Source organism: Aspergillus heteromorphus (assembly GCF_003184545.1).
Source record: "Aspergillus heteromorphus CBS 117.55 chromosome Unknown BO70scaffold_89, whole genome shotgun sequence".
In the NCBI taxonomy this organism is placed as follows: Eukaryota; Fungi; Ascomycota; class Eurotiomycetes; order Eurotiales; family Aspergillaceae; genus Aspergillus; species Aspergillus heteromorphus.
In genome coordinates this window covers 1-25720 of record NW_020290494.1, presented here as the reverse complement: position 1 = coordinate 25720, position 25720 = coordinate 1, and the positions used below count along the sequence as shown (strand labels likewise).

The 25720-nt window shown below is 42.9% G+C and overlaps 8 protein-coding genes across 8 annotated transcripts; 5 read left to right on the top strand and 3 right to left on the bottom strand.

Annotated features, from left to right (window-relative positions):
• The first annotated feature begins 1657 nt into the window (after window positions 1-1657).
• Window positions 1658-4829, top strand: BO70DRAFT_325827 (uncharacterized protein). The gene is made up of 3 exons (XM_025540658.1): window positions 1658-2374; window positions 2509-4224; window positions 4280-4829. The coding sequence occupies exons 1-3, from the start codon at window positions 2130-2132 to the stop codon at window positions 4521-4523; spliced, it is 2205 nt and encodes a 734-aa protein (XP_025394099.1). The 5' UTR covers window positions 1658-2129; the 3' UTR covers window positions 4524-4829.
• Window positions 4813-7873, top strand: BO70DRAFT_375321 (uncharacterized protein; the record flags this gene model as incomplete). The annotated part of the gene is made up of 2 exons (XM_025545021.1): window positions 4813-4828; window positions 6621-7873. 2 exons carry the CDS (start codon window positions 4813-4815, stop codon window positions 7871-7873), a joined length of 1269 nt encoding a protein of 422 aa, XP_025394098.1.
• Window positions 7874-9984: 2111 nt separating this feature from the next.
• On the top strand, window positions 9985-14435 carry phoC (putative cyclin dependent kinase inhibitor Pho81). The gene is made up of 10 exons (XM_025540657.1): window positions 9985-10244; window positions 10304-10388; window positions 10484-10606; window positions 10665-10715; window positions 10774-10914; window positions 10982-11029; window positions 11095-11112; window positions 11194-13444; window positions 13524-13693; window positions 13793-14435. Coding segments are annotated over exons 1-10 (3105 nt in total). The 5' UTR covers window positions 9985-10242; the 3' UTR covers window positions 14009-14435.
• A 58-nt stretch (window positions 14436-14493) lies between these two features.
• Window positions 14494-15331, bottom strand: BO70DRAFT_375319 (uncharacterized protein; the record flags this gene model as incomplete). The annotated part of the gene is made up of 2 exons (XM_025545020.1): window positions 14494-14645; window positions 14728-15331. 2 exons carry the CDS (start codon window positions 15329-15331, stop codon window positions 14494-14496), a joined length of 756 nt encoding a protein of 251 aa, XP_025394096.1.
• A 594-nt stretch (window positions 15332-15925) lies between these two features.
• BO70DRAFT_375318 (mitochondrial 54S ribosomal protein uL3m) lies at window positions 15926-16897 on the top strand (the record flags this gene model as incomplete). Its single annotated transcript, XM_025545019.1, has 2 exons — window positions 15926-16721; window positions 16800-16897. The coding sequence occupies 2 exons, from the start codon at window positions 15926-15928 to the stop codon at window positions 16895-16897; spliced, it is 894 nt and encodes a 297-aa protein (XP_025394095.1).
• Window positions 16898-17017: 120 nt separating this feature from the next.
• Window positions 17018-17958, bottom strand: BO70DRAFT_367163 (cytochrome c oxidase assembly factor 1 family protein). The gene is made up of 2 exons (XM_025544520.1): window positions 17404-17958; window positions 17018-17332 (listed from the first exon to the last, which is right to left on the bottom strand). Exons 1-2 carry the CDS (start codon window positions 17866-17868, stop codon window positions 17240-17242), a joined length of 558 nt encoding a protein of 185 aa, XP_025394094.1. The 5' UTR covers window positions 17869-17958; the 3' UTR covers window positions 17018-17239.
• On the top strand, window positions 17920-18893 carry BO70DRAFT_347492 (uncharacterized protein; the record flags this gene model as incomplete). Its single annotated transcript, XM_025541592.1, has 5 exons — window positions 17920-18047; window positions 18113-18222; window positions 18279-18340; window positions 18423-18741; window positions 18799-18893. Exons 2-5 carry the CDS (start codon window positions 18132-18134, stop codon window positions 18891-18893), a joined length of 567 nt encoding a protein of 188 aa, XP_025394093.1. The 5' UTR covers window positions 17920-18047; window positions 18113-18131.
• Window positions 18894-18994: 101 nt separating this feature from the next.
• BO70DRAFT_433724 (putative JmjC domain protein) lies at window positions 18995-21703 on the bottom strand. Its single transcript, XM_025548439.1, has 2 exons — window positions 21240-21703; window positions 18995-21178 (listed from the first exon to the last, which is right to left on the bottom strand). The coding sequence occupies exons 1-2, from the start codon at window positions 21505-21507 to the stop codon at window positions 19182-19184; spliced, it is 2265 nt and encodes a 754-aa protein (XP_025394092.1). The 5' UTR covers window positions 21508-21703; the 3' UTR covers window positions 18995-19181.
• Window positions 21704-25720: the final 4017 nt, after the last annotated feature.

Genomic DNA, 25720 nt, shown 5'->3' with positions numbered 1-25720 from the left:
ATTTGAGCAGGCAAAGGGAAGAAATCTTCTTTTTCATTGCTCTTCAGATTGTACAAAGTACGATGATATGATACCTAGTATGGTAATCACTATAGCTTACTGCATATTGGTAAGAATGATCAACTATAGAAATTGGTACTCTATGCGGCAACCGTCTATTCCATAGGGCTCATAAAGGACTAGATGATGATGCCTTGTATTTATATCGATTCGGTTTACAGTGGTCTGTCAATGAAAGTTGGTTACTTCGGAGTGCTCCCGGCGTACCTTACTTATCATAGACATATATCTACGTACTACGGAGTACCTACTCCCGTACCTATCTTGAACAGTCATCCAAGAGGAAAAACTGATGTATTATTATTTATACCTTAACTGCTAGATACTCCGTACTCCGTACCTGCCTTACTGTAGAAGGTACCTACCTCCCTAAGGTAGGTACTTAGAAAGCACTATCTATACCCAGTACTGTGTATTATTACGTTGATCCAGTACCTATGAAAGTTAGTAACCAACAGTTTAGATTCCATGACGGGTGGGGAGCGACGGACGTAATCTCCCAGGCGTGGAGTTTTGACGCAACTATTGGCCAGACACTTGCGGGTTCCTGGAGCTAGTATGGTATCCACACATTACCAGGTACTGACCCACCAAGCCTGGTTTTTACTCAGGGGGTGGTGCCGTGATGGCCGCGGTGGCCGCATTGCCTAATATTATTATTACTGCTGGATACAGGGTGGAAGGCATACTCGAAAACTCCGTACAGTAAGAACAATTGACACACGGGAGGAAATCCAAAAGAAGACGAAAGCCCATGTAGATTATAGATATGTTCAGTAGGGAGTACTGTGAGCTAGGGCTTCTCTTAAGAAGTGATGGAAGAAGTGATAAGAGCTACTCTGTATGTACTCCATGCCCAGTCCAAAATATTCACACTTCACTGATGGCTGCTTCGTACGGTACAACCTGCCCTCTGACTCGGGGGAGGCAAGCCCATATCATTTGTGAGACAACAGATACTCTCTACCTCTTTTACCCCCGAATGTACTATAATCTTCATGGAAGTAGATGTCATATCCAGAGAGCAAATCTTATGCTCGCAGAGCGCCTTGGTCTATCTAATAAGTATGGCTACGTGACCATCATGAGAGTACTGTCTACATAGGTACCTTAGATATAAAGTACGACCTTACTCCTAGGTACGGAGTGCCTTACCTACTACAGTACCTACGTCGTATAGATAACTGTTAGGGTGGCGCCCGAGGAACCCGCGGCTACTAAGTACCTACGGGGCTAAGGCACACTTTACAGTAGGTACGTAGTTACAGGAATAAGCACGGAGTAAAGACACTGATAGTACTCCGTATTACTACAGGTACCTAGGTAGGTCCATACTACAATAAGTATGGAAAGTTACCTCCTGCCCGGTAGTACAGAGTTCCTACTAGGTATCTAGTAGTATGTACTAGTAACCAATCTACACAATACGGGGTATGTATGGGTACCTGCTTCTCACCCCACAACTGGTTAAACCACAAATGAATGGAAATGAGACGGGCCATCTAGACCGCTGCCTACTGAGTAGCTTAGTTTTTAGTACTCCGTAAGTACCCCGTACTAGATACTTACTGCTTTCTTACGCCCTGAAGGCTGCCTCGCCCTGCTCACTTTTCTCTCCTCCTATCAATTAGTAGTAGTGTCGGTCTCTTCTCCTGTTTCTCCTTTTCTTTTTGTTTCTTGTTTTCTCGCTTTCTTGCCCTTTTCCCTCCTTTTCCTTCACGTCATTCTTTCCCTCTGCCCTCAGTATCTTGAGGCCTCTGCCGTCTTTCACCAAGGGACCTTGTGGTTCCCGTCCACTCCTTTCTCAGAATTTGCCCTTAAGCGTTCACTTCATCATTCATCATACATTGAATTGACCCCATTGCCCCCGAAATCTTGGTGTCAGTGATTGTTGTTGAATCACATCTCATTAACCGCCTTCATCCACCTATTCATGACTTACAAATCGCAACACCTCGGGGCTGTCATATACCTCAGATTGTCCCAACTGCGGTCTTGATCATACTGGAAGTTGTTGGTTTCTCAGAGTAACCGAGCTCTGGGCCATTCCCCTAGGGGGCCAAGACAATATGCACACTCACCATAAACATCGGACCCTCCATGGTACCCAAATGTCAAGCCGCTCAGTGCCACGCCGGCCTGGCATTGTGCCTCACCATCGACTACCATTTTTAGCTGTTCCTGAAGCCCCTACGCTTGTGAGAAGAGAACCTTTGCCATCTACTGAATCATCGGCTAGTCAGTCTAGTTCAGCTAGTGAAAAGCCCACTAGCACTCTTACTACGACCACTCTGCCTGTTGTTTTGGGAGCAGTGTACGTCCAGCTGTTTCCTTCCTCGCCCTTGGCCTACATCCCTGTACTCTAGACCTCTGCGTCCTTTATTACGATTAAAGGGAACGCCTACAGTTGTACCTAGACACTCCACTTCGTTGCTAACATGGACCTAGGATTCCCATTGTGTGTGCTATAGCAGTTTTGCTCTATCTGCATCGGCGGAACGTGAAGAAGCTACGGAATGAGGACGCGAATGACAAGCACAAGTCCCTCGACTTCGGCTTAGACTTGGCTCCCACAGGAGCCAGACCAATGCAACAAGCTGAGAAAGCTGATCGTAACGCAGCTCATGCTAAAGGGGTGTCCTTGGATATTGGGCCTAGTCCCTATCTTCTTCCACCTGGTCTGCAAAGCTCCAGGGAATCTCTGCATTCCTTGTCCAGATCCATCGGCGATGGTGATGATGACAAATACCGGCATGCAACTTCCTTTTTGGGCGACAATGCATCCCTCAGATCTCACTCGAGGGGGGTTCACGACGATGCGTTAAGCTTTGCAGGGTCAAGCAGGCCGGGCGGTCTGGGCGATGAGATGAACCAAGGACTTCTGCGAAATGCTCAAAGAATGTCACGCTCATCCCCTCCGCTCTACAATAGGCCTGGCGATCAAAATATGCAGAGTCCAACTGATTCAGATCCTGGCAGAGATACTGGCCTCCAGTTGAATTTGCCTAGAAGCCCAAGTCCTGTGTTCGTACCAAATGTTTCTATTGGAGGGCCAAATCCGATAACAAGCGATGTTGAACGACACCGTTCTGAACTCCGTGGCTCTCCTGAAAGCATGGAGATTGGTGCTCACAAGAATCGCTTATCACAATTGCCTTTGGAGCAGTCACAGGACTCCAGCCTAGCCCACACCAGCAACAGCAGTCCAGATGGGGCAGTGGGCTCGATTGCGTTCCCTCACCCACATCATGCCAAGATCCCGTTACATGACCTTATTCCCCTCCCCTCCGACATGGTTCCCATGCATTCCACGCCAATTTCCACCCCCAGAATTTCGCTTCCCTTGAGTGATGCAGCTAGTGACTATGGAGATGCGAGAAAATCAACCCCTGAGGTTCCAACTGTCAGCGTGCAAAATGCAGTCAATGACACGGGGTATGAACAGAGACTTGAGAACTACACTGTTCCTGCTATACTTCCTGAAGAACCACCCCGATCTCAAAATGCAGGTCTTGATACCCGTCGGGACACACAACGGATGACCCTTGGACTTCGCCCTTTGCCACCAGAGGATCCATCAGACAACCCTGAACAGCGTGCCAACCGCATTCGGTCTTTCTACAAAGAATATTTTGATGAAAACAGAACGGGTCGAGAAACCTATTATCAAGACTATGGGCCTGAGTTCTACGCCGAGGGTGGCTATGTCTATGATCCCATGAGCGAAGATAATCTTGATGCTGTTCCAGCGCCCTTCGCTGAGCCAGTGACTCGTCGTGCCATGACCCCACCCCCTCGCGCGCCTCCACGCTTCCAAGGGGCAGCTCGGCATATGGCCACCGGTTCAGACGGGGGCTTCAAGGATCGATTCAATGCCCCCGGGCCCCGTGCATTCTCCTCGGCCTCGGGTCGTTTGCCTGGCCCTCAGAAGCCCCGCAAGCCAGCGCCCCCGCCATCACCGCTTCAGATTCTTCCTACCCCCCATATGTTGAAAGATGAGTCAATTATGTCGGCCATCGATTATGCACCGGCCAATCATTTCAAGGATCAAAGGGAAGGTCGACCGGAGACTCCACTGGGTGGTCTCCAGCCGTTCAGCCCGGCGGTGCCGGCCCATTCTCCACTTGTTTCGGCTTTCGATGAGCTTTCCGCTCTCCCCAGCGCGTGAGTTTTTCCTGTTTCTATATATGTGCATGTGGCGATACTAAACAATCCCTAGACACGCATTGCGAAAGTCGGGCTTTTACGACAATTTGGACTTCGCACTTCCACCTCGCTTCAAGAATACCGATACTGGAAGCGATGCAGGCAGTATTCGCAGCAACCGTACAGGGATTTCTACAACTCACCTACACAATATCCGCACTGGTGCGTATCGCGTCAGCCGCTTACCCCCTGACACGGTGGGTACCAAAGATGATCTGATAACAAATCTCCGTCCTAAATGGGATATGGGGCAGTAAATATCGACGTGTCTGTATAGTCTTTTCGCTGTAACGATCCCTCATTCCTTGCAATCTTCTGTTGTCAACATACCTTATTACGATATATTCTTGTCTATTCTTTTTCGGTCAGGTACTTTGTTGATGGCCCGCGGGCAATTTAACAATCCATCTGATGTCGGCGGCGCAAGTACATACCAAATGCTTTTGTTCTTTGTCTGCATTACTAGACTTAGTCTGAGTAGCCTCTATAACATACAACTTGCAAATATGAGGTTTTCTGGATTGGAGCCGCCGTTCTCCGATTCTCATGAACTTGCGGACCGGTACATTTATTAATGAAACCTAGTGTGCACCTATGCATGTTTTGTACAGGCGGTGTACAGTACAGTTGCTACATACTTCACAGGCGAAGACTAAGTAACTATGGGGGGTCTTAGTATTAGTAGTAGTAGTAGTCTATAGCTATTTATAACAGTGCTGAGTACATACAAAAGACGGCACTACGGAGTACTCCGTAGTACCTAAGAAACAGGATTATTATTATTATTATTACTATAAAGTTCCAGGTGGGGTAACATGAGTTTACGGGTACTGTGCGAATCTTGATTTAGTGTGTGGGATTGCTACTAAGAATAACTATCTAGTATCTAGTTGCCCTCTCTATATTGAGATTTGATAACAATAGCAATATTCAGCAAAAGTTCCTAGCTTCTAATAAAACTAAATGCTTTTCTTATTTAAAAGATAACAGATTTTGTTAAGGCTACGCACTCTCTATGTGGGCACTGATTGCAGTAATTTTACGCATCTGTTTCCTGGGTCAATGCTACCTTCTAGGTATATAACCATACCTGCTCGGTACAGATTATCACTGTATCTAGGTAGTGCCTACTGTCGGGCGGTCAGCCGGTAGTTGCCTGTTTGGGCCTTCGGGCGCTCCTGCCGGTCAACACCTTGGACACCTGTATTTCCCATCCCCATCATGTGGCTAGAACACCAACCTGATCATCAACTACTACCAATACAAGCACCTTCATTTGCATAATTTTACTACGTATACCCTACTGGTAGTCATATGCCGACTCCGGAATCAACACTACCTAGTAGTAGCTGCCAAGTTTTTAAGGAGGGAAGGTTATAAAGTGCGGGAAACATACTACGGAGTACTTTCCTATCTACTGTATCACTGCTAGTGGCAGTTGAGTCTCCAATGTGAGATCCGTACCTGGATGTTACTGTGGGTACTCCGTAGCTAGGTGTAGTACTACCAGGTACGGAGTACTGTGTGTGTACAATGCTGTAATTAGGTAATACGTGGTAATAAGAAACTCTAAGTCATCGGTACCTTACCACCTCACAAGCCGGTTGCGGCGAAGGCTTGCCTGAGCGCAATTCGCCCATCTCTCCGCCCGGTCGCCCGGTCGTTACAATTGTTCACCATCATCCACTCGCTCTTTTCTCTTTTATTCCCTCTTTGGATTGTTCTTTTCCTCCCATGTTTTCGACAAGTGCCGCCTGTCCTCTTTATTTAATATGAGAGGCATCTCTACTGTCTCATGGCATCCGGTTTAATCCTAGTAAGTTGGCCTATGATCGTTTTCTCCTTTGTGATCTTATTGACCGCGTCCCCTGACCGTCAGCTAGGCAGACCATTGTCAGCTTCATCATTATCCACACGCCGGCCTCCTATCTTAAAAGACTAGTCTTTTGATTATTGTTGAATGCGCGACTGCTTACTCGCCTCTCTTCCAACATCCATTCTTTTACTACTATCATTATCTTTTCGCGCTTGATTACCCTCGGATTTTCGTACCAAAGTTCGACAGTGATTTCTCTTTTTACAACCACGAAATTCAGCTAGCTCGCAGCTGCATACGCACTGCTCCTGGGAGAGACTCACAATCTGTACACTAGCTGGATCCTTGTCTCCAATCTAGCAACCAAGCGGCTCACCCAAATACCCCTCGGCATTTTACACAGTTGGTTGAAATTCTATTTGACCTGTGTAGAAAAATGTCATCTTCTGGTATAGTATTTCCTGCCCACAGCACTTCTTTTTTCAAAGCGCTCGGTCTTTGATCACAGGTTTGCGATACTAACATACAAAAATTGCAGCGGCGGCGGCGGCGGCAACAACATCGGCAAGTACCGCTGATGCCGCTACACCTGCTGAGACACGTGCAGAAACTACATCCCAAACATCAGTCGAGAGTGCGCCGACGTCCCACTCGACAACTTCCCTATCTACCTCTGAATCTACGACGTCCGAAACGACATCTTCATCGACATCCTCTACATCGGAATCCACGTCTTCTCTAACGATACCCACAGAGCCAACCACGACAAGTAGTACATCGAGCACATCTCCACTTACTACCCAGGCCCCTTCTACTACCTCTTCCACTACTTCTTTCACAACTGCGAGTCCCGATGTTGTCACTACGGTCGTTACGCAGACACCAACTGATGGAGCTACCGGGGTCGAGACACTGACCATAACGTCCACCGATACGTCAGTCCCGAATCATACAGCTGCAACCGCGGCCGATGGACTTTCTACTACAGCCAGCAGATCATCAGAAACATCATCTCCTGGTTCTAGCGGAAGCGGTAGCTCTGGGCTTTCGGCTGGCGGCACCATTGCAGTCGCCGTTGTTGTACCGGTCGCCTCTGTGGCCATAATTATACTCGCTGCTCTGTACTTTTGGAGAAAATGGAAAGCGAAGAAAGCAGCGGAAGAAGAACGGAGGAAAGAAGTGGAGGAGTATGGGTTCAACCCGAATAATGATCCTTCACTACCCCCAGTCATGGGTGGTGGTGCCTTTGAGCCGAAAGATGACACTTCCGGATACCGAGGATGGGGGACGACATCGGCTGGACGTAAAGCATCTACCAATCTGTCAAGTAGTGCTGGAGTTGGTCTCGCAATGTCCGAGGCTGGAAGTGCACCTGGCTACCATCATGCTGCTACTCCAAGCGACGGTACTATCCAGTATTCCGAAGGACAGGGTGCACTGGAAGAGACCGAACCAATTGGGGTTCTAGGTGCTGCTCCGGTGGCTGCGGCGAACAACCGAAATGTTGACATCCACCGTGGTCCTTCGAACGCGTCGTCGGCATACTCTGCAGCTAACCGATCGGAAGCATCTGACGAGAGCCACATGTCTGCCACTCACCCTGCAGGCCCTTTCTATGACGACAACCCATACTATACTGATATGCAGCCACAATATGGCGCATATGGTGACAGTCCTTATGGCGGCGCTCCGCCTGTCATCCGTGATGTACAAGCACGGCGCAATACAAGGATTGAGAGCCCTGCCGTGTTCCCCAGACAAGGGAATGCTGGCATTGCGCAGAATTTTTAACCATGGTTCAGTTTACCTTACCGGCCATGCACGATGAATAGTACAACTTTCTTGTTCAAAATAAGATACAAAATAACTGTTATTGATTTGTCTGCAAATCTGGAGATGAAACTTTCCGGACTGAAGTGCTTCTGTTGCTTGTTGTTACTGCTGCTTCTTGTGACTCCTGTATGACCATGGAGATGCACGCAACTCGCAGTTATATTTTATATCGCGCAATATCGCTCACACTTATACACAAATACTTGAAACTTTGATCTCTCGCTTCTTATTTCTTTTGTACCCCTTAACCCCTCCCTCCAATTTACCGTGTTGCTTCTCTTTTAACTTACTCCATTGTGATTGACTGGTGCCTTTGTTATTCCGATATGTGCATATATTCCTGTTTGTACTCTGCCTCGTGATTGTATATCTAGGATTCTTAAAAGCTCAACCTGCTGCAAGGCACACCGAGACTTCTTTACCTTCTTATTCTTCTCCCCCCATATCCCTTTTTTCCTGACTTTCCTCCTTTGCCCTGCCCCTATTTATTGTCCTTTACATCCATGCTTCTTCTTTTGGATTAAACTTTTCTGCTCGGACTTAGGTATATTGTAGTTCACAGTTTCACACTACAGCGTTCGCATCTTGCCTGTATGTTTGAATGCAATCACTTCGTTGGGTGTTTGATGTTGAAGTTAACGTGATTGTTAAATACATATGTACTCTGTGTTGATCCCCTTTGCTTTATGTTTTTATTTTGTTTGCTCCTAATAGTGTGTCTCCTGTCATTGATATAGTGAACAAGAAAGACAACTCATTCTATGACTTAAATAGTGTAGCGCTTAGTTGGACATTCAGGTAGGTGGAAGATACTATAATTCGGCATGTCTTGTGAGAGTGACATGTCCTTTCACATTATAAAGATAGCACATAAAATCATTGCTTGTTCCACTTATGGCCAGAGCTAAGACCCGAAGCCATACCCTACAACGGTACCAGAACTCCATCCCCCAAGATTAGAGAAGGTTAGGTCGGTCGTGTCCGGGAAACCATTTGGGAAAATGATTCAGGTAGGTACGGGTTGGTGGAATGGTCCGGCGTCATTCTAAAATTTGCTGCTGGAGCCTACCCAGGTATGTCTTCGGTGGTTAGGTATTTATCTACTTTGTTAGATTCGGTCGACTCTTTCCTTAGGCGATTACGGGGTACATATGCGAAGTATATACACATGGCCAACCAGAGCACATACTAGACATTCATTGTCCAGTGAATTGAACCGGGAGTAATTCACGTCGTCAAGCAGGGGAACCGAAAATGACTGTTCTATCCAGGTAGTATATTGTACCTGGTACGTGAGTACGTACTCGGTACTCCGTAGAGGTATGTATGTAAGTTCTTGAAAACTGCCAAGTAGATAGACACTCCACTCCCCATCGGGCAGACGGTGTCCTGGGATAGAGGGAACGTGGGCACATTCCGGCGCATGATTGGCTCGGAGGCAACTATCCAGAGCTCCCCACTCGCCCTTGGTCGACCTTTTTCCTACGCAAATGGACGTTCGCTTGCCCCGACACGAGTCCTTCCCGACTCCCTCATTCGCGCTGAAGCTGAGAACTACCTATTTAGGTAGCCTTACGGTGGCTTTGGCTGAGCTTCTTCCCTCTGCTTGATCCTTAAGTCCACCCCCTTCCTCCCCTCCATTTGTGCCCCGCCGGGGTCAGGTGCCCCGCATTGGTCTGCCCTCCTGGGTGAACGCGGCATAGTTATCTACCTAGGCTCACTGGAGGCTGGACGTCAACCCAACTTACCTACTCCCCGCTGGTAGTCTAGATAGCTCTAGAGAGTACGGAGTAGAGTCGGTCCTACTGTACGACTAGGCTCCTAGGTACGGTCACTACCGCTGTTGGGGCTCTGGCCGCGCGATCATCACCCTGACATTGGTCTCTCTCTTCGACTGGTCTTTCTTCGGCCTTCAATCCACTCCAGCGTATCCTTCAATCCCCCCCCCCCCCTCTCCTAGCTCTTCATTTCTCTTCCTCTGCCTCTCCCTCTTCCTATTCATCTTCCTATTCATCTTCCTATTCATCTTCCTATTCATCTTCCTCCTCCTCCCACCCCCCCCCCTCCCCCCGGTCTCTTTTCTTTTGTCCTCTTCCCTCCGGTTGGGGCACCATCTCGCATTGCCTCATCCTGTTCATCCCGCCAGTCGAGCTCAGAGAGGCGCGGACGTTTTCGCCTTTGCTCTCTTTCCCCCTTGGCATTGGCCCTCTTCAGTCCATTCGTGTCGGAGCTCTATCCTTGTGCAAGAACCGAAGGCTTGTCTGAGCGGAGCAGGAGCGCATCAGGGGACTGGTTAGATCTCGGACTTTCACTCAAGACCTATCACCATGTAAGTGAACGATTTGTGCATACCGCTGGCCTCAATTGGTCCTGATTCTAGCATTGTAGGAAGTTCGGTAAACAGATACAGCGTCGGCAGCTTGATCTTCCCGAATATGCTGCCAGTTTTGTCAACTATAAAGCTCTCAAGAAAGTCAGTGCCCATTTGCACTTCCCTCCCTCCTTATACCGCAATTTTTACTCCTACTATCCCTCGGACCTTCACTAGAGCTAACGTGTTCATGACAGCTAATCAAGCAACTCAGTGCGACACCGACAATTCCCGCTCAGAGCACCACCGGTGTCACCCAAAATGTTCCTGAAGCGCAAGCCACCCTTCGTGCAAATAAAGAGGTTTTCTTCTTTCGACTGGTGAGGTTAATATGCCGAGTGCGTTGCAGAATAGATAGCTCATTGGTGGCACAAATAGGAACGCGAGATAGAAAAAGTCAATGCGTTCTATTTGCAAAAGGAAGCCGAGGTTATTACTTGCCCAAGGCCTGGTCATATCTGCATGGAAAGCTGATTGTGAATGGCAGTTTTCACTACGACTAAAAACATTGGTCGATAAGAAGAGGGTTATCCAGTCACGAGCAGTGGCTAGTTCAAAAGCACCGGCCAACTTCGTCGCCTTGTTTGAAGGCTTCCAGCAGTTCGATGGTGACCTCAATAAATTACAAGTGAGTTAGCTCGGCCTTAAAAAAGAATACTGGGGAGAAATTCTGATCCTTCCGCATTACTTTGAAGCAATTCGTCGAGATCAATGAGACTGCAATGTCGAAAATTCTCAAGAAGGTTCGTCGAAGACAAGCATAAGAGCCCTTGGCCTTCTCGGTTAACATGACTGACGAAGGAATTAGTGGGATAAAACCTCAAAGGTTGGATTCATCTGTCCATTTTTGCATCTACAGCCCATTCTATTCTGTTAGTATGCCGTTATTTACTTCTTCGTCTTCTAGTCTCGCATGAAAGAGCTATACCTTCACCGCGCTGTTGAAGTACAACCGTGTTTCAACCGAGATGTATTGCGTGACCTATCCGATCGTGCAACAACAGCCAGGTTAGAGTTAGAAGCTTGGGCAGAGGGTGAAAACATTCACTTTGATACTACGCGTCCGGTGGACCGGACCATCACGATCCAGGCCTTCGGCACGGATGAAGAAGATCTTGACCTTCAGATTTTACAGTCCGCTACTGCAGGAAATTTGCAAACCTTACGTGAGTGGACTGCAAAACTTCAGTCGTCTCCTGATGCTCAAGTCCGCGCAACCCGCACATTCCTAGCCGCTATCAACGAGTTCTCCGATGACGTGCTCTCTATTCTTCTTGAAAGTGGCTTGGTTGACATCTATGCCGAAGATGATATCAACGAGCGCAATTGCCTGCATGAAGCGGCTATCTCTGGCCATGAGTTTGTTTTTAAAGCTGGCCTAGCAGCCGGTGTTGATATTTCTAGGTCCGATGTCTACGGCCGGATTCCTTTACACTACGCTTGTATGCATGGCCGTGTAGAAATGGTGCGAGAGTTACTGACAGCGGGTCCTCATACCGTTAATGTGATGGATCATGATAATTTTACTCCGTTGATTCACGGCATTGTCAAAGACCAATTGGCATGTGCAGAGCAGCTTCTCTACAACAATGCTCGTATTGATCCAGCCTCCGAATCCGATCATATACCACTGAACCTGGCCTGTCAACATGGTTCGCTGCCGATAGTTAAAATGCTTCTAGAACGACATGCGCAATTGCTCCCAGATGCGGAAGGCCTTTATCCTCAGCACATGGTGGCGCGTGCTTCGCAGTCGCCACAACTCTTACTTCTTCTCAAGCAACATGGGGCTGATATGAATCAAAAGGACAAGTTATATCAATGGACGCCGCTTTTTCATGCAGCAAGTGAGGGCTGTGTTGGTTGCTTGCGCACTCTACTGGAATTGGGCGTCGACTCCGGTGCAGTTGACGAAAAGGGGCTCTCAGCAATGTATTATGCGGCGTGGGAAGGGCATTTGGAATGCATGCTTTTGCTTTGGTCTAATCGTGGGGATTCACAACAAGCGCAAAAGCCATTCGACTTCCTGAACGGTTCTAGCCTACATGAATCCAGCCATTCTGTCGACTTGCGCATCAACGATATGACAGGGCCCGTTGATACTGAGACAGCCGATGGAATCCCTGACCTATCTCTCCCACCCCCAATAATACCTCTGAGGCGGTATGGACACAATTTCTTGGATAAGAAAGTCTTTGTCCAGATACTGTTCGACTCGGGCATCTCTGGTTCGATATCCTTCGACCAGGCAGGCCGGCATCCTGCAGCACGATTGACCATCTCGTCAAAACTCTCTGACTTGATTCCACGCACTATCATGCTTCCAATCCAAGAGGATTCGCGCATGATATCATTCCATGTCGACAATTTGGAATCGTTCGCTGTCGATTTTGAGATCTTTCCCACTTTCGGCTCCAAAGTGATCGCTAAGACAGTTGCCCTGCCAACTGTATTTCGAGCGGAGAATTCTAGCGCTGGCTCGTGTGCATTGCCGCTGTTCGATCCTAGATTACGTTCGATCGGCCAGCTACAATTTGGGTTCCAAGTTATTAAGCCGTACCACGGTGATCCTTTGGAGATCACGCATTTTGCCACCTATTGGAAGGCGACGAGCGCTATTGACCCTGAACACAACGGCCTTGTCACAGGGTCTAGCTTATCGGGAGACCATGTACAACTTTTTGTTCAGCTCACTAGAGACCGTATCCCTGTTCTCTGCCCACAATTCGTCATTGAGCATCATGGTATCGAGATACCCATTTGCCATCTCACTTATGCCCAGTTCCGGGCGATCGGCGCCGAAAGGGGCACAAATCACTCGGAGATGCTGCGATTCTTACAGACACGTGCCGTAGATGACCTAGCCCAGGCCCATCGCATGCTGGCCTCTTCATTCCTCTCACTGCGCGAGGTGTTTTATCATCTGCCGCTCAGTGTCAGTATCAATTTATCAATTCTTTATCCCTCTGCCGCGGAGGAACAATCATTGAATATGACTTCCCTGGCAGATGTCAACACTTTTGCGGATGCTGTTCTTACTGATGTATTTGACCATGCTCGTATTGCGCGTGATCAGAATCCTGACTTCATGCGTTCTGTGGTTTTTACCTCTTATAACTCTAACATTTGCATTGCTTTGAACTGGAAGCAACCGAACTGTGAGTCTATGCCTGGTTTTGTAAAACCCATCCATGGAAGGGAACATGCTAACTTGGTTCATCTCCCCCCCTTTTTAAGACCCTGTGCTCCTTTGCAATGATCTTGGCCAGATTCGAGACTTGGCCCGCGACGTGAATTCATTACCGGACGTTGATAGTAGCGGACGAGTTTCCATGTCTATAAAAGAGTCGGCGCGGATAGCACAGAGCAACAATCTCATGGGTTTGATATGCCGCTCTAGTCTATTGGTATGTTGTATTACCTATCCTTTAGGCTCTTCTCCAAGCCAAGCACTGTCAGTCGAGAAAACACTTTTTCTGACATTGAGATTCTCTTGGGTGCTATAGAATGTTGTCCCGGCACTCGTAGAGACAATCAAGGAGCTTGGCCTTGTGCTTGTTGCAGATACCTCGGATGAGGCCGATCAACCTGACCGAATGGATACTATGCCGGCTACGAATCCTATGGGCGTGGCTGAATGGGCATATAGAATGCCAGACGGTGTGAACGGTGTCATGAAAGCCAATGGCATTCTGAAATTCAACGACATGATTCATATGTGATACTCCTTCCCGATTCCTTCTCCCTACAATATCCCAATTGCTCTTATTTCTTCGATATCCATTTTTCTTGGGCGTCGGGAAATTTCGGGATATTATAACCGTGTCAGTCTCTACTTGTCTACAAGCTCGTCTTCCTATTTATTAAGGGCTGGTCTGTTTCTGTACTATGCCCGGGAGAGCCCGATATATGTCATCATTTCATTATGTGTCCTGCGCTATTTCTATATGTGGTGATTTTGGGTATGCTAGACTGATATCGTTTGGTGCTCTTCCCCATGACCACTGTTTCCTTCGCTCTTTCCGGCAACTATGTTTAACCCAAATACCCGATCAAATATCCTGAGTGGAGAAGGACCACCGATCTGTCCTAAAAATTATGTATGAACCAGTGTACAGCGCTCTATGAATATAAAGTCTAAACGCCATGCAAAACAAGATGGGGCATATATTTCCTGATAGTCCAATTCTCAAGTCGCCACCAGAATTTACAAGCCCTTTGGTTTGCCTCTGACAATGTCCCAACCCCATTGTCTCAGAACCTTGACAACCTTTGGAGTGATAGCCGCAGTCAGTGGCACGCGCACAAAAATGAAACTCTTATGAATCGCATAGGCGAGGGCAAGTTGTGTCCATAAGCCTGAATGGAGGGAAGGGAGTGGTCAGTTACCTATTCCGGTCGTTCTTGAAATTTGAATAAAATCGGAGAATTGGGAACTTACTGGCTTCTTCCCCAGCTGCCTGTTGCTCAGACGCATCCACCGATGTCTCATATTCCTGAGAAACCGAATCCTTGCTCTCCCCAGACCCTGGTTCAACATGCCCTGAGCTAGGCCAGACGGTGTTTATTGCGGCCTTGGCCGACTCTAAGATAACATGCTCATAGTGACCAATTCGCTCTACTCCGAGCAAGCGAACAGCTGCAAAGCAGAAGGGGAAGTCCATCGCCGACAAGAGCAGGTAAATCCACAGCGCAGACCAACCGTACTCTTTTGAGAGCATTCGTAGCCGCTGGGAGAGCGAACCAGGTTGCTGTCCGGAATGCGCGGTGCTGTTCGGACGGGAGGAAACAAAGAAACGTCGGAACATGGTAGACTTTCTAAACCGATCCCCTTTGGGCATTGCTGCAGAGTGTAGGGATTGGCTTTGAAGGGTACGAGTATGCGACGTTGAGAATCCAAAGGCACGATGGAAAGTGAATGAGGAAACAGCCGGCGATCTATGGATTGCAAAGTTCGGCCTCGTCATCGGTGATGGCGATACTTGCTGAATTGATTTAGGCATCTCAAAGAGCCAACGGGATATGTAACGATGCCGCAGATTCATTGTCATTGTCAGGGTATGCCTTGTCGAAGCCGAGAAAAGTTGCTTTCGATCGTATCGAGCGTGCCTTGGAAACTCCGCCAGTCAGTAAAATGAGACAGAATGGCAGAGTACTATTTCTCGGTATGCGCAGATGAGCTAGGTGGCAGAATCAATGCGGCACGAGTACTCACGATAGACAGAGTTCGCAGGATATTTCCGCTTTTTTTTTTTACTCTTGGACAGTCGGTCGGCTACCCGCGTGCCGGTGCGCCCGGTTTCCGATTGGAATCGGGGCATGTAAGCTGCAGCACATTATGTTTCCCAAACCTGCTCGCATTTAGGCGCCCTGGAGAACTATGTGGAATGAGTCAAGGCGTGGATCACCGCTACTATAGAGGACTGTATACACCATGTGCATAAAACAAAACGGTAGATAATGAAAGTACGGTCATGCAGGACTGCTTCTCTCCCCGGAGACAAGACCTATCGCCCACACCGCCTTCAGGCTTTCCTGTGCTTGCACTTCACGGCGTCTCCGCAAGTCTTCGAAAATCTCAGCGGCAGAAAGGTCTTCATTGCTTCTGCCTTCCTGCACCCCAATCAATGCCACCCGCCATGACACCACGTCTGCCCGGGAAGCTCGCACAGAATTCCCTCCCTTCGATCTGGGGCTCTCGTCATATCATCCGCAGCCAGGCTCCGATCCGTACTTTTGGCATCCGGTCGTTGAACCCGCCCGTGAATTCCCGGTACAATGTCGGCCATGGTCTCCCCGTGTTGAAATCGACCCCTACCGCCGCCTTAGAACGCAAAGCAAACACACTGCCTCTTCGAACCGGGGCAATAGCTACCAAGAAGGGAATGACTGCCATGTATGACACAGAGACTGGGAAGCGTATCCCTTGTACAGTTCTCCAGTTGGACCGGGTCGAGGTCGTTTCGCACAAGACAGTCCAGAAGCATGGATACTACGCTGTTCAACTAGGTGCTGGATGGAGACGGCCTGCAAACCTGACCAAATCGTTGCTTGGTCACTTTACCTCCAGTGGTATCTCACCGAAACGACACGTCTACGAATTCCGGGTGAAGGATGAGAGCGGTCTTTTGGCCGTGGGGAAAATGGTGAACGCTGACTGGTTCCAGGAAGGCCAGTATATTGATGCTCGGTCCAACTCCAAGGGCAAGGGGTTTGCGGGTGTCATGAAGAGACATGGCTTCGGTGGCCAAGATCGCAGTCACGGTGTCAGTTTGACCCATCGTTCGCTCGGTTCTGCTGGTCCCAGCCAGGGCGGTGGTTCTCGAGTTTATCCCGGCAAAAAAATGGCGGGAAACATGGGCAACGAACAGAATACCGTACAGAATCTGAAGATTCTCAAAGTGGATCCAGAAAATGGAATTGTTGTGGTAAATGGTATGCACCAGAACTGAAGTTGCCGTGATCTTGCCATCGGTTCCGAGGATGCTAATGCTAGTATTTTTCATTCTTTAGGCTCTGTCAGCGGACCCAAAGGCTGCGTGGTCAGGATACAGGATGCCATCAAAAAGCCATGGCCTGAAGACATACTCTCTTCACTGCCATCTTCATAATCACCTACCTGTGTGGGCTCTTCCCCGCATGCTTACTTCCTTCTGTGGAATGTACCATTACATTGTATTGATTTTAGAGCGGCGTCTGTATGTGATACATAAATGATATCCTTTTCCTGGTATTCCAAACAAATGTGCATACAAGGATCCTATCAGTCAATCATTGGGAGCTAAAGTACAGTATAAAAATATTAAATGAGGGGGTGTAAAAAAGTCATGACAAGCTTTCTAAACCCCAAACGCCTTGATTGCATTGTACATGGATATATATTTACATGTACAAATGTCCAAATACCATGCGACAAGTGAAAACGCAGTGAGAAATATTGGACTGGGCATTAATCAATTGCTTTGACGGAAAGGATCACTGTCGCTGTCAAGAAGCTGAACAACCGTTCCATCCTCTATTTCCAAACTCCACTCTTCAGTGCGAAACTATACGCAGTGAACATTAGCCCAGGACAGTTAGGACAAGAGAGACAATTCGCAAGGGCTAGAAGACGAACATAACTGATCCGATCTGGCCGAATACTGCGAAATTTCATTTTACCCTGGCCTTTGGTCCCCTTAACCCAGAACGAGATGTCGATGCGTCCATGTAACTGATTCATCTCGCCGCTGATCCAAGGAATTTTCTGAGCAAAATAAATCTCGTCGCCCAGGATTTCCCGAGCCCGCGGGGAAGTCCGGAGAGCATACAGAGTACTGCTAACCACGCTTGAGGATGACTTCTGGTAGTTAAATATACCAAGCATGGCTGCACCCACAACAACGGCAAATATAGGTAAGGTCCGTATCCAGCGACGCTCTTCGGTGATAGAAGGTAGCTCCCTATCCGCCCGTCGCTCCATCAAAGGGCCAGAGTTGGATTTTGGGGCAGGGATCAGGTTACGCCGATGATGGGGCAATCTGCGACGGTTGATGGGCAGCCGCGGGGCGCCAATGCGCCTCTCTGCAAATTGCAGAAACATCTTTGACGGCTGAAGGTCAAGGTTTCCCAATCATCTAAAGATGCTCAGAGTGTTGTGTATCTTTTTGGATCAGTTCCGGTGGTAAATAGCGGGCGCAGCCAATAAATCCTCGGGATCCGTCCTAGGCGAACAACGGACAGAGACAAACGGGACAAACTACTTCAAGCCTAATGAAAAAGGTACTGCCGTTCCCTGGCAACACTCGGTCTGTCACTATACTTGAGGCCTCATATCTCCCGCACAGTAGCCAGAAGAACCCAGCCATGGCATCAACAAGTCTTCGAAAGGCATTCCGCTATCCTGATGATTCAGACGAGGACAACGAGCATGTCCGCGAGGAGTTTGACGAAGAAGGTCTGCATATTAACCAAACAATGAGAGAGTATATACTTTTACTAAGAGCCTCACAGAGCAGGATCGAATGATAGATCAGTTAAGAATGATAGATGACAGACGAAACTCATATTACAGTGTAACACTATCTATCTCCTATGTTGCTATGGTTGAGTTAAAGAGCACACACATGACTGAGAATCAAACGATACATGATATAGATACGTTTTGCTGCCATCCCCCTTCTCTCTGGCTTCATATATATCCCTCCAATGCTGTCGGGATTCTCGAGCCTGCATGAACAGTGTTTGTCTTTTATAAGCGTCATATCATTACTTGCTACTGCCTATATCATGAAGCATCTCCCGCTCCAACACCCAGATCCCATGGGCAAGATATCAGATAATAGGGCCCGTGTCAAATCATGCCTTGTGATTGTGAATGCTATAGTCTGTACGCTTCTGACGCTGATCTATGCTTTCTATCCAATGGCAGAGACAAGGCTCAAAGTCCAATCATTCAGATATTTGATTCCAGGAGGTATGTGATGCAATATAACCATTGTCCCAAAAGAGGATGGATACTCACATGCCATAGCGATGTTTGTCGCTATCTTGATCGCACGCAAGGTCATGCTTTCAGTTGACCTCAAGGAGCTTGAGAATCTCCGTTACATGTACAAAGGAGCATAGGCCAGTGAAAATATAGCCACTCGTCTGCTAATTGAGTGGAGCTTGTCTAGCCAACGTCCCTCTACAGTATACACTAGATCCCTAAATGATTACCAGGCAGAGGCCTTTAATTCTTGAATTGGTAGTACGGTGTCATTGTGCTCTTCACCCAGTAGAATGGAGATGCTGCTGCGTGATCCCCATCGTCAGTCCTGGAAGTATCTGCTTGCCCGAAGCTGACAATTTCCACATCTACAACCAACACGGAACTTTTGATGATCCTAACCAATTTGGATGGTCCCACTGCCGTCACTGACCAGCGGGGTCGGGAAAGGTGAACGAGGAGCCATCTGGCCCTTCCAAAGCCGGATCAACCGGTATATCTCCATATTCAGCCGAATAGCCCGTTGCAGGAGGGACATGCTCTAACCGGATACTATGCTCGATTAATGACTGGTGACGCTTCTCATCAGCCTCCCTCTGGTGTTTCTTGAGTCGACCTATCTCATCATCACCAGCCTTCTTCAACCATCGGAGGTTGGACTGCCGGAAGTCCACCAAACTCTCCACACTGCGAGGGTCGGCGATCTTCCTTGTATCATGACCAAGCAACGTGCATGTGGGCTCGAATGGATTCATCTTGGGGTCACGGCGACAGGCAGCACAACTGCAGATCTTTTGGCATTTGGGGCATTGCCACTCACGCATTTCCATAGTGTCTTGCGGCATTATGTTGAAAGCCCTGAACAGGCTACCATAGCAGTAGTTTGACTTGCAACAGAAACAAGAGGCGAGCTTCCACTTTGGCTCCAGATACCTGCAGATATGACAGCGCCCAGTCTGATCAAATGTATCACTCCGACGAATTTTTTTCCGTTTTCGGGCGGGACTGATTCGCTCTGAATCACTTTCCTTTTCTTCAAACCGTTCGGTCTGAACGATCGGCTTACTGATATCGACCCAGGGCCGTCTCAGGAGTTCTGACTGGCAGATCTCCGCCAGTGTCCTCTTCACCATCCGGCTTTTTTGCGTTTGAAGGTCCAGATAGGTGTCTTTAACGTGGGGCCTGAACTCGAGTAATTGCTGCCTCCAAGTCTCGTATTTTTGTTGCAGTTCACACCAATGGAATTGCTCAACCCACTTTAATTTTGATATGCAGGCGCAGCTCCTGCCCATAGCATAACACTCCATGCAAATATCATATGTGTCTTCTTCGTCTGAAATTGATGGACCCACGCAAGATGGACAGGTTAAAAATCTGTTAAAGATGTTACCCCGGCAGTATGAGCATGTGATATTACTGTCAAAAGGGACGTGTTCAACATCCTCTTCACGAAGTTCGTTCGAGAGACATTCAGTGAGAAGAATATCAGTAAATAGGCCAAAAAGCTGTTCAAAGTCCTTCAGAATCTGCTGTATTGTCATGTGGTCAACGTTAGTTGCATCGAGCTTGCCCAGGAGAGCCGAATAGTGCCCCAACGAGTAGAAGACTATGGCTTTGTTCTTATATTGCTCATCTCGACAGACCATTCTAGCGTGCGGCAATGCTTCACCTAGAGCCTTTTCTAAGGTCTCCGGAGTAGTACGGTTCCACGCCACTTTTACCGTTCTGGTCCCTCGGTTCCACACCTGGTGTGCTGCCAAAGGGGGTACAAGAATAAAGTCGCCTGGTTTTTGTTCGACAACGTAAGTCTTGAATGGTGCCGCTTTCCAGGCATTCACCTGAGCAAAGTGATCCTCGATATCAATGTCATGCCCTAGCATTGAAATCCAATACTCGGATACAACTCTGCGGTCTTTGCTTTCGGTCATGAACCAGATGGAGGATCCCGGCTTTGTTTCTTTGCCATACTCGATGGAACCATCTGACGCCTCTACCATCATATTCTGACCCAGGCTAGCGCACATCTCTTGATGGGCTGGTGTGTAAGTGCCTTCATGACCTATATAGCACATCAGATTCTCCGCACGCATATCGGCCGGGAGACAGCCCATGAGATCGCCAGGTCTGACTACTGGGCAGGAGGAGTCATTTTGTCTACCAGGAGCCGGTGTCGTATTTGAGCCTGGACCTTCGAAGGCTTGCGCGGATATGTTCAAGTAAAAAAGTCCTGGAGGAATTATCCTTTTCAAGTGGTCATACCACTTGGGCGGGCAGTCAATATCTTTTAAATAAATTCTCTGCCGGCCAGTATCCTTGTAGTTGTATTCATTCCACTGGTTAGCAAGAAGCGGCATATTTTTCAGATAGTGTCCAATTGTAAGGGGCAGGTCCGTCTTCGTGGTCAAGTTTCGAGCAATTTCGGCTATTAGAGGTCTCTCGTTAGTGAAGAAGACTTCCAGCGTAAATTGTGGGGGATTGCTCACTCTTCGTCGAGTAGTGGTTTTTCAGCCACTTCTCGGAGAAAATGGACTTGTCCAGCCGGTGGTTAAAGCCTTCCACAACTAATGGCTTTCCGCCACGAACCACATGGAGCAACACCAGCTTTTCGAAGATATCTAGCCCATTTTCATCGATGGAATCGCAGTGGATTCTGGCAACAAACTCAAAGTTTGGGGTCGACCCCACAAGTGATGCAATATCCAAGTCTGGAGAAAGAGGCTCAAAGGCCGCACGGGGTCGTTGGGCAGGCATTGCAACGGTTGTATTATCAAGCTCGGTACAAATTATCTTGTGACCCAAGGGCTTTAGATCTGTGTGAGGAACTCAGACGGCATTAAACATGAAAAATGAGATGTTGTCCACTGTAGATAATAACACAATTCTGGTAATGGATAGGGTTCTTTAGCAAAAAAGAAAAAAGAAAAGCGCAAATATTGTATTCCTAGAGCATGTGAGATCATCAGCTATACAAATCTACACTGGTAAGGTTCAATAACATAAATTGGGGGAAATTACTAGATGATCATGTTCCTGAGACAAGTGGCGGAATGCACTTCATTGCATCTTTGGCTGCAGGGATATAAAAAGGATGGTGGACATGGTATCAAAGTGACATTACTCGAAATAAGGGCAAAGCAAGAGTCACCGGGACTGGAAAGTTCAGAACAAAGGTTATAGTACAATTATGATGGCATGTGGCATTGAGGGAAATCGATACAAAGTGATACACACCCAATACTATCAGGTACTACCAGGTACTGAGTAGGTACACCATGATAGTAGTACCGTAACCTAGGTAAGTTTCTAGCAGGCGGTCTGTACTATGTATTGTAATTAATACCTACCCGTTCTTGGCGGGGTTCCACAAATGGTATATCTACTGTAAATCTTTTGTATCTCTATGAAATTCTTTTTTATAAATGTATTTTAGCACTTATATATATATATTGAAAATTTGTGTAAAATAGATTATATTTTAAAAATCATATATATATTTAATTATTGATATATAAAAATGAATATATAACAGTATAACCAAAATTTCAACCACATATTTAAGAAAAAACATATATTTTAAAATTAACATTAATTAATATACATGTATATATACATATGATTCAAAGTCATATGACTATAAATCATGTGATCCCGCTTATATTAGGTAATGTAACTTTTAATTATTTATTAAATATATTATTATTAACTTTTGAATACTTTTTGTTATGGGTTTCTTGTACAAATCCTCCAAATCCCAAATACTTGACAATACCTGCGCGATATATTAAAATAAGAGATAAAATAAGAGATAATACTATATTAAAAAATAAAAAATATAACTTAAATATTATTATTCTTATTTTTTATTAATTTCTTTTTTATTAATAATTAATTATTAGATTAATATAATTTAATTATTTTTTTATTATTAATAGAGTGGCTAATGATTAAAATACAGATTAAAAACCAATCTCTTAAAAAGTATATTCAAATCTAAAATAATTATGAAATATAAGTTTTAAAATCAGATTTAAAAAAATATCTAATATTTATTTATAAATTACATTTTATATATTATAATATTATTTAATATAGCTAGTCTATATTTAATATATAATTAATTAATTTTAGACTTATTTTATATTATAATTTTTAATTATTAGATATTTTATAATAATATTTATATATTATATAATTTAGGAGTTAATTATATAATTATCTAGTTTAGATTATATTTATTATTTAAATAATAATTATATATTTATTTTAATTCTTATAAAATATTTTAATTATTATCTAAATTTTTTAACTATTAGTGTTATTATTAACCTACCCTCGCCGTTAGCCACTCTAAATATTAGAAATTAATTATTATTAAGAGAAGATCTTTTAAGAATTAAGAAATATTTAATATATAAAAATAATAAATCTCTTTAATTTAATAATTTATAATAATTAAAATATTATTTGAGAACTTATATAAGCAGTATATATTTTAATTAAAAATAATAAGAATATTAGATAATAAAAACTTAACTAAAAATCTAACGTAAAAGTTTATATTAATATTTTTTATTTAATATTTAATTATATAATTTCAAGCTTGTTTTCTTAGTTCTAAATTGTTTTTTAAAAAGAATTTTAAGATATATTCTTTCTTTTATAAGACATTTTATATAAAATTCTTAAATCTTAATTAATAAAAAATACTTTATAAATAAAATAAAAAAGGTCTATTATATTTATAATTATTTTTATAAAAAAACTAAATAATATATATTTTTTTGAATTATAATTAAATAAGAGATGAATAAAATTATATAATAAAACAATTTACTTTAATTAATAAGTTAATTATTTAAAGATTTAGATATAAAAAAAGCTCTTATATAAATTATAATAATAAAATAAAAAAAAAGTTTAAAAAGGTTTTTAAAAAAATTTAATAAGACTCTTCTTATTATTAATAATATGAATTAATAAGATAATTAAAAAAATCAAACTTAATATAGCTATTTACTAAATAATTATTAAAAATATAATTGAAATAAAAAAAGCTGATTTATATAAAAAATTATTATAATTAATTTCTTCAGATTAATTATAATATTTATTATTAATTTCTTCAGATTAATTATAATATTTATTATATAAATACTCTGAAATAAAACTCTTACTGTTTAAATTATTCTTTATTTATAATAAAAAAAATAATCTAAATAAAATAAATTAAAAAAATTATATTAATTAAAATTAATAGTCTTAAAATCTAGATTATAATTTTTATGGCTTTTCTTAGAAGAATATTATTTTATAGTAAATTTTAAGAATAAAATTCTAAAAAAAACTTTATTTTAAATATAAAAATAGTAAATATTTTTTATAAAATTATAAAAGTAAATAAAATAAAATAGTTATAATAGAGTCTATTAAGATCTTAAATAATAAAAAATTAAAAAAAATTAAATTCTATATAAAATTATATATTACTATGTCTTAAGAAATTTATATAGATTTATTTAACTATTTCCTTAGTAAAACTTTATATTTTTTATGGATTATTAAATATATATTTTAAATAAATTATTATAATTTACATTTATTATTTTTTATTTTAATTATTAATCTTTGCAATTAATCTTTATTAAGTAATAAATAATAAATAAATAAATAATATAATCACAAGTATTATAATATTTATTTTTTCATCAGACATCAAATATATATTAGAGTGGCTAATAGCCAGATCAGATCAGATTAATTAGAATTTTTATATCTAATCGCCAGATTATAATTAGATTAAGAAACTTTTTATATCTAATTATAATATAACTAAAAATTAGATAATTAATTATTTTAATTATTTTTAATATTAAGATTTATTTATTATATTTTTTTAAGCTTTAGTATAATTAAGATATACTTAAATTAAATAATTATTAATCTAATTATTTTTATTATTATCTAAAATATATAAAAAAAGTTTTTTAAATTAAAAAAATATAATTAAAAAAATTAATATTTTTTTTATTATTATTTATTAAAAATAATAAAAGAATTTTAGTTATATTAATAAAATTCAGCTTTTTATAAAATTATTATTTTTATAATAAAAAATATATATAAAATAGAGTGGATTTTTTTAACCTGACGGTTAACCGTTTTAAGCAAAACGGTTAAAAAATACAGACACAGGTATAAAGATAAAATACTATATAAATCTCTATATAATTTTATATATTGTAATTTATATTTTTAACTATAGAATTTATATTATATATATACTTTTATTACCTAATACACTACCAATACATTATATTACCTAACGGTTAAAAGTTAACTAATTAAAATGCTCTGAAACTGATTGGTCATGTATTAAATACGATTTAATTGTATTGGACTGTATTTAAGATGTAAAATATAAATATAAATAAGATTTAAGTTTAATTACATTTTGAAAACATTAATATACAGTAACATCTCCATTCAAATACAGATTTTAAAAGCTTGGTTTTTAACCTGTTTTTCAACCAAAAGCCACTCTAATATAAAAATATATAATTATTATTTTATTTTAATTATATATTTTAATTATATTATATAAAATACTAGAAAAACTATATATTAATTATTAATTAAAATATTAAAAATAAATATATTATTTTTATTCTATTATTTCTTCTAAATTAGATTATTTTTAAATTTATAAATAAAATATAGCTTAAAGAGCTATTAATAAAATTAAAAATAAATAAATAATTAAAAAGATTATAAATAATTAAATTATTAAAATAAAATAGATTAAATAGATTAAATAGATTAAATAGATTAAATAGATTAAATAAATTAAATAAATTAAATAAATAAATAAAATAAATAAAATAAATAAAATAAATAAAATAAATAAAATATATTAGATTTATATTATAATATTATAATTTTTATAAAACATTTTATAAAAGTTTTT